At 40.3% G+C, this 11621-nt stretch overlaps 2 protein-coding genes across 7 annotated transcripts; both read left to right on the plus strand.

Annotated features, from left to right (window-relative positions):
- On the plus strand, nt 5328–9314 carry LOC109709624 (methyltransferase-like protein 13). 6 transcript variants are annotated; one of them, XR_002216173.1, is made up of 9 exons: nt 5328–5738; nt 6710–6823; nt 6964–7032; nt 7244–7263; nt 7340–7392; nt 7543–7573; nt 7678–7756; nt 8521–8658; nt 8778–8912. XR_002216173.1 is itself a non-coding variant. In XM_020231931.1 (9 exons), the coding sequence occupies exons 1-9, from the start codon at nt 5468–5470 to the stop codon at nt 9083–9085; spliced, it is 834 nt and encodes a 277-aa protein (XP_020087520.1). In that variant the 5' UTR covers nt 5338–5467; the 3' UTR covers nt 9086–9314. The 6 variants fall into 6 exon arrangements, 1 of the variants encoding a protein (XP_020087520.1); XR_002216175.1 differs by having other exon boundaries at nt 8782–8912; XR_002216174.1 differs by having other exon boundaries at nt 8521–8655; nt 8782–8904.
- LOC109708675 (WAS/WASL-interacting protein family member 1-like) lies at nt 9565–10608 on the plus strand. Its single transcript, XM_020230489.1, has one exon. The coding sequence runs from the start codon at nt 9565–9567 to the stop codon at nt 10606–10608; it is 1044 nt and encodes a 347-aa protein (XP_020086078.1).

Raw genomic sequence — 11621 nt, forward strand, 5'->3', positions numbered from 1 at the left:
GGGGATGTGCTCATGGGGTGGATATAACTCGGGATGGTGATGATACATCCTCCTTCTCTCTTTTCTCTTCTCTTCTAATGACACCTCTTGCGGCCTCTATATATCAAGTAGAAAATGAAATAATATATCAGTTACTAGTACAAAAGGCAAGTAGGCTAGACCTTTAGAGCAAGAGAGAGAAAGAGATACCTTAGAGATACCTTGAGAGGAGGAGCTCAAATTAAAAACAAATGGAGTAGCCCATTTGGGAAAAGACTAGATTCATGAGAGGAGAGAGGAGTGAGGGAGTGGAGAGGAGGAGAGATGGGGAGAACTGATCAGAAGAGGAGAAGAGGGTTGGGAAATATATATATAAAAAGAGGTAAAAGGTGGTTTGGAGCCATAGAAAGCTGTTGGTTTCTTGTGGGATTGGTAGAGAGAAGAAGTGGGGCTCCCTCTCTCTCTCTCTCTCTCTCTCCTTCCCTGTCCAAGCCTGCCTGGAGAGAGAGAGAGAGAGAGAGAGAGAGAGAGAGAGAGAGAGAGAGAGGAGAGGTTGTTACTGAGATTCCCTTGTGATGGGGCCCATGTAGTCCCAGTACCATCTCCTCATAGGAAGCATAATCTTCCGTAGTTCTGATACTGCATGGTGATATTATAATAACATTTTATGGTTAGCAGTACGTAGCAGGAAAGAGCAAAAGACTTGGCCTTCTTCTTCTACCCTTGTTTATAAGGAAAAGTTTCATACCTCAGTCCTGATCAATTGAGTACAACTAATCCTAATCTCTTGTGCTGAGCTACTTAATTAAATTTATTATTTATCTGAAAAACACCAGAATTTGAGCTTATTCAGTGATTAAGTTTGGGTAAACAATTAACACTTAACCATGAACGGTTAACAAGATATGTTATATTGTAGGATAGTGGACCTGTCCAACCGTTGGATAGCACTCGATGCGAATCTCAAACAATATTTCATGCGTTGCATGCTACAAAATGGTTTTCATGGTCTACGCCTATTTTTAAAAGGACAGCCCATATAGAGGCCTTTTGAAAATGTATTCTACTAGTAGGTGTAGGGTAAAGTTAAGTAATCCCCTATATATGTGAGCCTTTTAGACAATATTCCATCAAAATATGTTTTGTACTTCTGCAATGATTACAAGAAGAAATTAAATAAAGCAAATGGACTTTGGTTGTAGCAGGGAATATTTTGTGAAATTGGTGAAATGATTACTAATGGGGTTGCATCTTTTATATAATTGAGCTGTATGCATGTTAAAACCTTTTCAAGTTTTGAGTAAATTAACCAGATTAATTGATAAAGAATGCATTAAGTTGCAAATAGCAAAAGATAGATACTAATATGCTAAGAGATAAGGTATCAGTTTATACATAATTAATAAATGTATCTCTAGTGTCTCAAAGCCTAGCTAAAGGGAGGAAGTTTACTTGCCAAGAACCTTAAGAAAATTATTTTATATTACAATCAGGATAATTTTTACCTTTTACCTTAGGTTTTTACCATATACTTATACTTTGTAGTACAAAGAACTTTACCATAGCTAGCTAGACTCTCTAATTAGTAGATACGAGACTAGCCAAGTCATGGAACAATGTACCAAAGAGTAGTGAGTAATAAACCCCTCCCATTTAAGTATTTCATACAGTGTGTCTAGATTTTGTTAACTTTTGTACTATAACTTAAAAAAATGTCATTAAAATCTCCACGGAAATGATTAATTCTAATACATGCAAGGGTTATCTCTTGCAAATTAAAGAGTATACAGTTTTTTTTTGGGGGGTAAAAAAAAAAAAAGCTCAAAAGAGAATCTTGGGATGGTCTCATGCAGTTTTAACATATGGTTTTGCTGTTAATCAACCCTTGTGGAGGTTGGGCCATGCCCAAGGCATGGTCTCATTTTGAAAATTTCCTTCAAAAGCTATATTTCTGATAATTATTATATATAGCTTTTGTTTCATTTAGCTTCTCTCCCCCTCGTCTTGCTATATAAAATCTCAAGTTATAAATAAGCGGTTTATGCTTCTCTATAGCTTTTCGAATGTTTAGTGACGCGCATCTCACAGCACAGTGGGAGATGAAATGATCCATATAATTTACTTTGGGTAGGATAATCTGAGAACGTTTTAGATCGAAAACACCTCAAAGAAGATGGACTAATATAATTATTTAGTGCCTATTTCTTTATCTAAGCCAAATGCAGTTCCTAAGTTTAGTATAGTAAGTTTAGATACGTAATCATTTTTTGTCTCTTGCTTTGCGGCAACCCCAAACTTTACTGAACAATGTACTTTCCGATATATATCTAACAAAAGTTTTTTTCTTTAGTGATTGTTGTTAGGTGGTTAACACAAATGATGGTTAGTAAGTAAACCTTTAATTACACATGAAAAATGAGGCATATAGCAGCTCAATTATAAAGTAGTCCTAAAAGAGTTCCAAAGCAAACAACAAATAATGACTAAACAATGGACACATACCGCTTCACTAATTTGATCGATGTGCACAAACCTATATCAATGTCTATGTAAACAAATGAAGCTTTTGAGAGGTGGGTTCATACTTTTAGATGTTCTTCTCACAAAGCTTAGAAGGTAAGATTAAAGTAACAGAGCTAGCGCTTGGTGAACCAGCAAAAATTTTCGTTACAAAATAAAGTCGGCGATTCTAAAAGCCGCTTTGCCGGTTACATCCCGAATTCGGCGATGAAACCACCACGCACCACCGAGCCCAGAGAGTAAAATGGGCCCAAAGGCCCAAACCATGGCCCGGTCCAATAGGCCCATTAACCACTCCATATATGGCTGCAAATATAACCATAACCGTTAATATTTAGCCGTGTTACCTAATTTTTTTATTATTTTTTGAATTAAATTGAATTTTGGGAATTTACTTTCACCCATATACTTTTATCCGGGCGTTTCGCAACTCGAACTCAAATTCAAAATATTCAAAATATGTCCATTTCTACTCCATACTTTACTATTCAGATTCTAGTACATAGTTTGGCCGTTGTAGAGTATAGAATTTAGATCTAATCACTGGTTTGAGAAGATGAAAATAAGATCGAAGTGATTTTGGCCAAAAATTAAAAAAAAAACTTCAAATTTAACAACTAGCAAAGCACGTACATACACAAGAAGTAGCAACTTAAGCCTTAAAACATGAAGAGAAACATCCTAACAGCAATATTTGACCCAAAAAGACAAAAGAAATTCTCAACAAGCAACATCAATCCCATAGTGGCCACTTCTAGCAAACATGTATGTATGCAGGGGTTAATAATCAGTTAACGAAGAGATAGCGCAGCAAGAACCAAAATGAAACCACGGATGACTAACGTGGCATACAACACCATGGTGGCGAAGCCGCTGAGCCACCGAAATTGCCGGCACATCAGCCGCCCTCTTCTACCACGAATGAAAAGAAGGGATAGCGAAATTGCAGTGCCTGCAGCCGACAGAGCCACCCCGAGGATCAGCACTGTGGCAGTCGCTCGGCGGAGCTCGCGGGGCTTCACCAGGTCCGTCGTCCACAGGCCAAAGAGCACGTTGGCGAGCGCGCGGCTGAAGGACGCGAATGCAGCTTTCATGTTTAGTCTTTCGTTGCCATTGATCATCATCCTGCAGCATGAGAAGTTTGAAAGAGCATCAGGGAATCGGTTTAACAGCATATTGCAATTTTGACATAGACACCTAATTAATTAATTTTTGGAAAAGAAGTATTAGAGGGCATGACCAACGTTTAGCCCCCACATGCCACCGCATAGGTGTAGGACCCTCTCTATAATGTTTTTCTCCAAGGCTAAATATTTGTGTTTACACCATTTTAGCTTTTATTTAATTTGTATTTAAATTAGAGGTTTCATTTGATTCCGATTTCAGGTTATCAACTGCTTTTCAGCTAAAAAAAATTGTGAATTTTAGTTGACAGATACTAGCTACTGAAAATGTTTCAACAATTTTCCTCAAGTTTTTTTTTTTTGTGTAAAATTGAAATTTTAATAGAATTTGAATTTAAAACTTCGTATACTGATACTATATAAAATAATATAAAATAAATATTGTTATTTAAAAATTTAAGTTATTACATAAGGGTACATTTATATTTTACATTCAACAACCGTAGAACTTTGGTTTTCACAAAAAGAAATAATATGAGTTTAGTCAAACAAATGTTGAATATGGCTAAATCTCAACTATTAGGGTTTGTAATAAAACGAAAAAAAAAAAAACACCAACAAAAAGAACATCCTAAATGCTAGTCTCAAATCATACTACCAAAAAAAAAAAAAAAGGACTATAAATATCCATTCAAATAAAACGACAATAAAATGCAAAATAATACAAAATCCAGGGACAAAAGATTATTAAATCACAAAATAAAGAAAGTGCTACAAAGGGTACCAATAGGAATAAAAACCCAACACATTTCACAATAATAAAGTAAGCAAATTAAGCTTACCAGTGAACTGAAGCAAAGGGAAGAGACACTTTATTTATTTATAAATGGTAAGAAGCCAAATTTTTTAAAAAGGGTTTAATTAATTATTTACCTCCGAAGCCGGTTTTGTGGCACTCTAATATTGTTCTCATTGGGAAAACCCAACGCATTAATCTCCTCCATTAAAATAAAAGATGGATTGAAGAGAGCTCTAAAACCCTTTCACAGTGGGATTTTTTTTCTCCTTTTTTTTCCTTTTTTAAAAAAAAAAAAAAAACCAAAGGAGCGAGGAGGAAAAGCCGAAAAAGGTGGCGTGTGTAAATACTAACAAGGTGAATAAAAAAAGGTGCGAAGGGATTCGTAGGAGTATATGGACGGTCGAGATAGGTTGATGAGGATGAGCCAACGGCGGATGTAATGAAAGTTGATTATTGGACCCGCCCTTTTTCCGATAAGGCCCAGAAACCAGTGAGAGCTCATTTAGATAAATCCGGCCCAAAATCTATGTGGGCCTGAGGAGAGTAATAATTAAGCTTTTTTTTTTTTTTGGGTACAATGCAGAATACAAAATCAAAATTATTTTATTTATTTAAATATAAAAATATGGTGAAAATAAAGTATTAATTAATAATTTTTGTCCATATAACGGAAAAAAGGAAAAAAAAATCTTTCACACGGGCCTTTCGAAAACAAGGTTCATGGGCCGTACATGGACTCATATTGTAACCGGCCCACTCTCCCAGCCCACCAGAAGTTCTCCGCGAACGGGGACCAATCAGAACGAACGCTCCGTCCCGGTCCAATGGACCGGGTCCACGAAATAAAACTCCACCTCCCGATGCGTGCGCAACTGGAACCGTAGAATAACGGCGGAGTGGAGGGAGGTGATTTTTGTGTTGCAGCTGCTCCGGATCAATTTCGAAAACTCCTTTCGAAAAAAATATAATAATATTTTTTTATCGAGATTAATAATGATGGGGTGGATGAACTCCGTAAAAGTAATTTAATTATTTAGTAACTTAGATGAGGTGGTGTAATTGTTACATTTTAGACCTTTTTGTGGCGAAGGGGCGGAGAGAGCGAGCAATGACGCTCGGGGGATCGTCGTCGTCGTCGTCGTCGTCGTCGAGCTTAGGGACGCACTCATACGGGGAGACCGCATACTGGGACGATCGCTACCGCAAGGACGGGGGCCCCTTCGACTGGTACCAAAAGTATGCGCCCCTCTCCCCTCTCTTCGACCTCTACCTCCGCCGCTCCCACCGCCTCCTCCTCGTCGGTTGCGGCAACTCAGGTCCCTTTCCTCTTCTTCTCCTTCTTCTTCTTCTTCTTCGTCTTTGGTTTTGGAGCATTTGGATGTGTATTTGGATCTCGGTGTGTGCGTGTTTTGGGTGAAGGGGGGGTGGGGTTCGGGGAGAAATTAGATCGGATTGAGGAGATTGAGAAACGATGAGAAACCCTATGATCTGATCTACTTAGTATGTAGATGAATTTATCCCGATTTGTTGCTTAATTTGTGATTTCTTTGTGCTGCTGCACTAGCATGTGATCTCTTGGATAATGTGTGTGCGTGTGGATTTAGACTCGGAGATCAAGTTATCCTTGCAAAAATAATTGTAACTGATTATGTGATTTCGTGGATGCTAGTCAATCTAGTTTGTAATTGCAACTATGGTGTAATAAATGTTCCGGACATAGAATTAGTGAGTAGCTGAAATGGCAATGTCGTGGTTGTCGAATCGCTGAAACAAGCACATTTCTAGTTGAGGTTATGGGGCGAATGCTTAGTAGCTCTAGTTAGCAGATATGCTGTATAGTTTGATGTTCCTACCCAGTGGAAGTTATAATCCTAATTTGAAATAGAGATTTTATTTTAATAATTTTGTTGCTAATCATGTATGTACTGGATTTGCACCACTGTTTACCTGTCCCAAAATAGAGTTTTGGATCAAAGTCTCAACAAGTTAGTTGTTGAACGTCTGCATCATTAATTGTGATGTCAGTTACCAAGAACTAGTGTGAAGGTTTCTGATGATCTACTGACACTGTCTTTCGCATGCCTGCGGAGTTGAGGTGCATGAGTTGTGACAATTTTATTGCATTCAATATAGTACATGTTATATATGATCCATTGCAGTTATGCTTTTACAAAATTATCCCGTTTCAAGTTAAAATGCTTCCAACTGTCAAACTTTACGTGCTATTGCATAGGATGCATAACCTGCTTTTTATATAATGTGCTTGCTTGATCTGGAAATCAAACAGTTTTGGGGGAAAGCATGGTTGATGATGGATATCAAGATATCATTAACATAGATATATCTACAGTGGTGATTGAAGCCATGCAACAAAAATACAAAGATAAGCCAGCCCTAAAGTGTATCTCTCTCTCTCTCTCTCTCTCTCTCTCTCTCTCTCTCTCTCTCCGGGCTTTCTCGGTGTGAATGTTACAACCACCCTGAGTATTCTCTATGAAAATTTTTGTACTTACTATTTCTTTTCCCAAACTGTTTTGGCAGATCTTAAAATGGACGTTCGAGACATGGCTGGTTTTGAATCTAATTCGTTTGATGGTGTCATTGATAAAGGTACTTACTGCATTCATGGGTTTTTAAAAGGTGCTCAAGCGTCTTTTTCTACCAATTGAATAGCTTATGATATCTGGTTTATTTCCCTATTGGAAAATTTTGTAACGTCTTTCTTCTTAGTTATGTATATGTCAGTTTATGACAACACCTCCTTGGATCTTGAAACCTGTTCATATAAGATTCTTAGGCCTAATTTATGTTTTGTTTGCAGGAACTCTCGACTCCATCATGGTGAGTTATAATTGGCTAGTATACTCTGCATTTTTATTTGGAACATTGCTAATTAATCCATTCTGTCAACTTATAGTGTGGGCATAATGCACATGAAAATGCAACTAAGATGCTGGAGGAGGTTGCCAGGTACTAAATCATCATGCAAGAACTGATGTTTATCATACGTGAGATTGAAGTCTTAGTTGTTGTTTTATGTTTTGTTTGGACCCTGTGATTTGTTCTCTTTTAGATTTTAGTTTATCTTACTTCTGTCAACTTTTCTCTACCATCTAACAGAGTTCTCAAGGACAAAGGAGTTTACATCCTGGTGCTTTTCTCTTCTATCAAGTAGTTCCTTATTATTTGGTGTTTCTTTCAAGACTAGGCAATAACATGTCTCTCCAACTTATCTGACTTATTTTTGTGATATAGATTACGTATGGAGATCCAAGTTATCGATTGTGTGTACTGAAGAACTTGGACATGTGGACAATAAATATGCATGTAATAGGTTAGTCAGCACCACTTCTAGTGCTTTTTTACTTCTTTTAGATCAATTTGTGGATTCTCATTACTTATGGAATATCCAATTTTTTGGTTTGATATTTACCTTATCTTCTTTATACTGCATCAGTATCTAGATAAGTGTGGTGTGGCCTTTTGTCCGAGAAAAATCGTGAGGCCAATTATCTGTATATATTTGCTTCTCATTGTAATCTTTCTAGTTCCTTTTTTTAAAAATTTCATTTCAATGACTCAAGCTCCATGTCCGCTTCATGTTTCTATTTCTGCTGTCAATGTTGTAGTTTTCTCTATTGAATATGCTTTGATTAGTTGGAGTAGACAAAATTTTCTCTTATGTGTTAAGATGGTACTCCATCTGAACAAAAGTAATGTTAAAACATATTACAGTCGCAGACATGTTACAGTGATGTATTGTTCACATAATTATATTACTATTTGGATGATATTTAATAAGCTGCAAGGAATAATAGGTAAATCATAGAAAATGAGAAGCTTCATGATATGGACCATATCAAATCAATCAATGTAAGAAGTTTGACTTACCTCTACCATGACCTTTCAGTATGGCACTGTTATTAAAATGGCAGTCATTGGAAAGTCGAAGATATGAACAGAATTTATTCAACAGAATCATTTAGCTGGAAATTTACATGCAATAATTTTGGGAAGCTAGTTTCTTGGTTTCGTAATTTAATTATGGCTAATAACCTTTTGAAGTGCTTTTTTCTTTTTTTTTTTTGTGAATGTAAGGTTTAAATCAGGGCTTTTGTTGTTGTGTTGATCTTCCCAGACGTTTCTGTATGATGTTTCTTTGTACGAAGTTCATGCTATGAAGTGGTGGTGTGAATTGCGACCAGAGAAGCATCCCGCTGTAGCTCTTCAGAGGCGGTTCTCGCCACCATTTTAATATGCAATATTTCCTTCTTTCAATGTTTACACTGGACATAGTACTGTCTCCTTATGTTAATTAGAATTGTAACTGACGAACATATTTGGGGGTATTGTAGACAGATTGGACAGAAGTCCGGAGCAGAAAAGTTGGGAACTAACCAAACCATTGCGGCTAAACGAAGATGGAACCTCTGTGGCTGCACTTCTCGGTTCGAACCCAGATGTTCATTATATTTACGTCTGTATTAAGGTAGAAGCCATTCAAATCCACATTGTTTCGTTTCTCATTCCTCGATGTGATTGTTGTAGTAGCCTAATTCGTGAACTTTATAAACAACTAGTTTTGTTCTCTGTTTCTCAGGATGAATCTCTGCGGCAGAAGCGGAATAACAACAGAGTTGATCGTGAAGCCAAAGTAGGATAACTATTGTGTATCTTCGTGGCTAATAATGGAGGAGGAAACTTGTTGTATTTCATAATTTAATTCAATTTTGGGAAGCAGATGATCTTCTTCTTCTCCTTCTTCAAATTAGTCGTAGTGAAAACTGTGAGGCCAGATTTTGGTTATATATTGTTGTATACATTCATTTGTTACTTGTGGCTATGTACCTGCTGCTAGTTTTAGGAGCCTGGTCCAAAGGCTTCCTTTGATCTGCCGGATTTCGCGATTTGTAGGGAGGCTGTTTTCTGTAATTTTGCTCTATTTAGACTAAAAGATATATTATTACTTAAAACCTTCCGTTGTTTTGTTTATTCGCAGCAAAATTTGTGTCATATATATCAATAATAATATTTGTCTAATAAATATAAGTTACCGGTATAATCACGTATCATGTGCTTTGCAGCAGCTTCATGAGCAGAAGCCAAACGGAAGAGCACGAGAGAGACAGAGAAGAGAGCCGCATGCCCTCGTGCTCGTCGCTCTTCTCGTCCCTGACAGCGCCTCGTCAGCGTCAGACAGCAGCTAGCAGGCGTGCGCGAAAACTGGTGGTCTCGACCGGTGGTGTCGACCTGAAGGTGCCGTGCGGCGGACCCGCGGGATCGGCCATCGATGACGGACAACGTACGGCTCGCTGGCCCTTGTGCGTCGGGAGTGCTCCGGAGCCGCCGCCCATCCCGCTCCCTACCCTGGAGAAGCGCCGCCCCCGCTCCGCCTCCCTCCGCGCTGCCGACTTTCCTCCCCGCTTACTCCCACCTCTTCGAGCTTACCCGACCGCATCCCCCTCCTCCCCTGCCCCGCCGTCCCTTCCCTCGGCCCGTCCCCCTCCCCTCTCTCCTTCTCGCCTCCCGCGATCCGCCTCCTCCCCTTCACGAGACCTCCTCTCGCCACTCTCAAGCTCTATGAGTCCCCACCCCGCCCTCCCCCGACAGCTCTCTCGTCAAGCGCGACTCGGCTTCCCCGAACCTCCTCACCTCCCTGTCCCCGCCACCCGGATTCCTCCGCCCTCCGGCCACCCCGGCCACGGACCCCTGCTTCGTCGAGCTCGTCGCCTGGGACAGCTCCACGCCCCTCCGCCGTCGAGGCTCCGCGCCGACGCCAGTCGAGCTCACCGGCTCCGAATGCCCCCACCTTCGCCGTCGCGCCTCCCGGCTTCTACCTCAAGAGAGACTGCCGAGTGGGCGCGCGAGGCTCGAGCTCCCCCATCTCCCCCACGCCGACGCGCTCGCCCTCCACCGGCCTCGCGCGAGAGGAGAGCGCCGTGGGTTTGCTCCACGAGCTGCTCTCCCTCACCCTCCAACAAGCGCCGGTTCCCTCATCCTCGGCAAGTTCTGACGAGTTCCGCCTCTTCCAACGCCTTCGCTCAGCCACTCACCCCCACCCGGCATATTCTACGCTCGCCTCAAGGCGGATCAAAGACGGCGATGCTGCCGAGGCCTACGACGAGCTCGGGGTCGTCGACCGCGATGCCTGCTGCTGTGGCATCAAGGATAAGATTCGTGGAGTGAGGAGAGGCACAGGGATTACACTGAGGCGAATGAAGAGGCCGGTAAGAGGTTTGGAGAGCGGACTTGGAGCTGATGTCCTGCAAAGAACGCGCTGAGACGGGGCGACGCGTTATTAGACTCGAATGCACACCACCGTTTGTTCTTCTGCTCACAAGGAGAGGAAAAGAAAGAGGAGAGATGTCATTGTATTTTCAAGCCGTGAGAGTGGGATTTGCTACAGTCGAGCAAGCGATTTGCTTGAATCGTCAGAATGTATGGATTGGATTGAAGTCATGCATCATTGACTTCTCATAACAGGAGTAGTTACGATCAATGCCCGGAGTTATCCTTTGTGAGGCATTCGATTCAGTGCAGACAGAACCTTTGTAAAGCTTTAACACTTTTATTACTTGAGCGATTTATCTAAAGACATTGATTTGTATAATGTTCAGTACCTGTGCATGACGGTCGATACGATTACCACTTCCCCATAGTGATCTTTCTTACTAAACTTTTGCTTGGATCAACGTTATCAGTGGTGCTAGTTCAACTTTGGTCCGCATCACTGTGTTTAACTGTATTGAATTATGTGGAAACCCCCAGCAAGACAAAGTAATATTGCAAAGTCTCCGCTCATTTCTGGACGTGCTTTAGGGCTCTAAATGACTCTTTACAATCGATTGACTTGCTTATGGTCTAAATTGACCATCTGACAAGCACAGACCGGGTGATTAGTCGCTATACCATTACTTGTTCTTTCTCTTACGATCTATTACGCGCTAAGAAGTTGACTGCAGTTGGGAACTGGTTATACTTTGTTATCCTTCACGCTTTAACAGCTCCCTATCAGTAACCAGCATTGCAGGTCAAAGGGTGACTGGGAGATTCATAATATTAGAAGGAAGACTCTTTTGTTGTTGTTAGTTGCTGTGCCTGCTGCTGTGTCCTTTAAGAGACGTACACATTGAAAGACCAAAAAAGTCATTAAATCTTGACGAGTATAAGTGTTTTTTGTATGCCATCTCTCTCGTTTG

The sequence above is a fragment of the Ananas comosus genome, linkage group 4 (genome assembly GCF_001540865.1).
Source record: "Ananas comosus cultivar F153 linkage group 4, ASM154086v1, whole genome shotgun sequence".
Classification (NCBI taxonomy): domain Eukaryota; kingdom Viridiplantae; phylum Streptophyta; class Magnoliopsida; order Poales; family Bromeliaceae; genus Ananas; species Ananas comosus.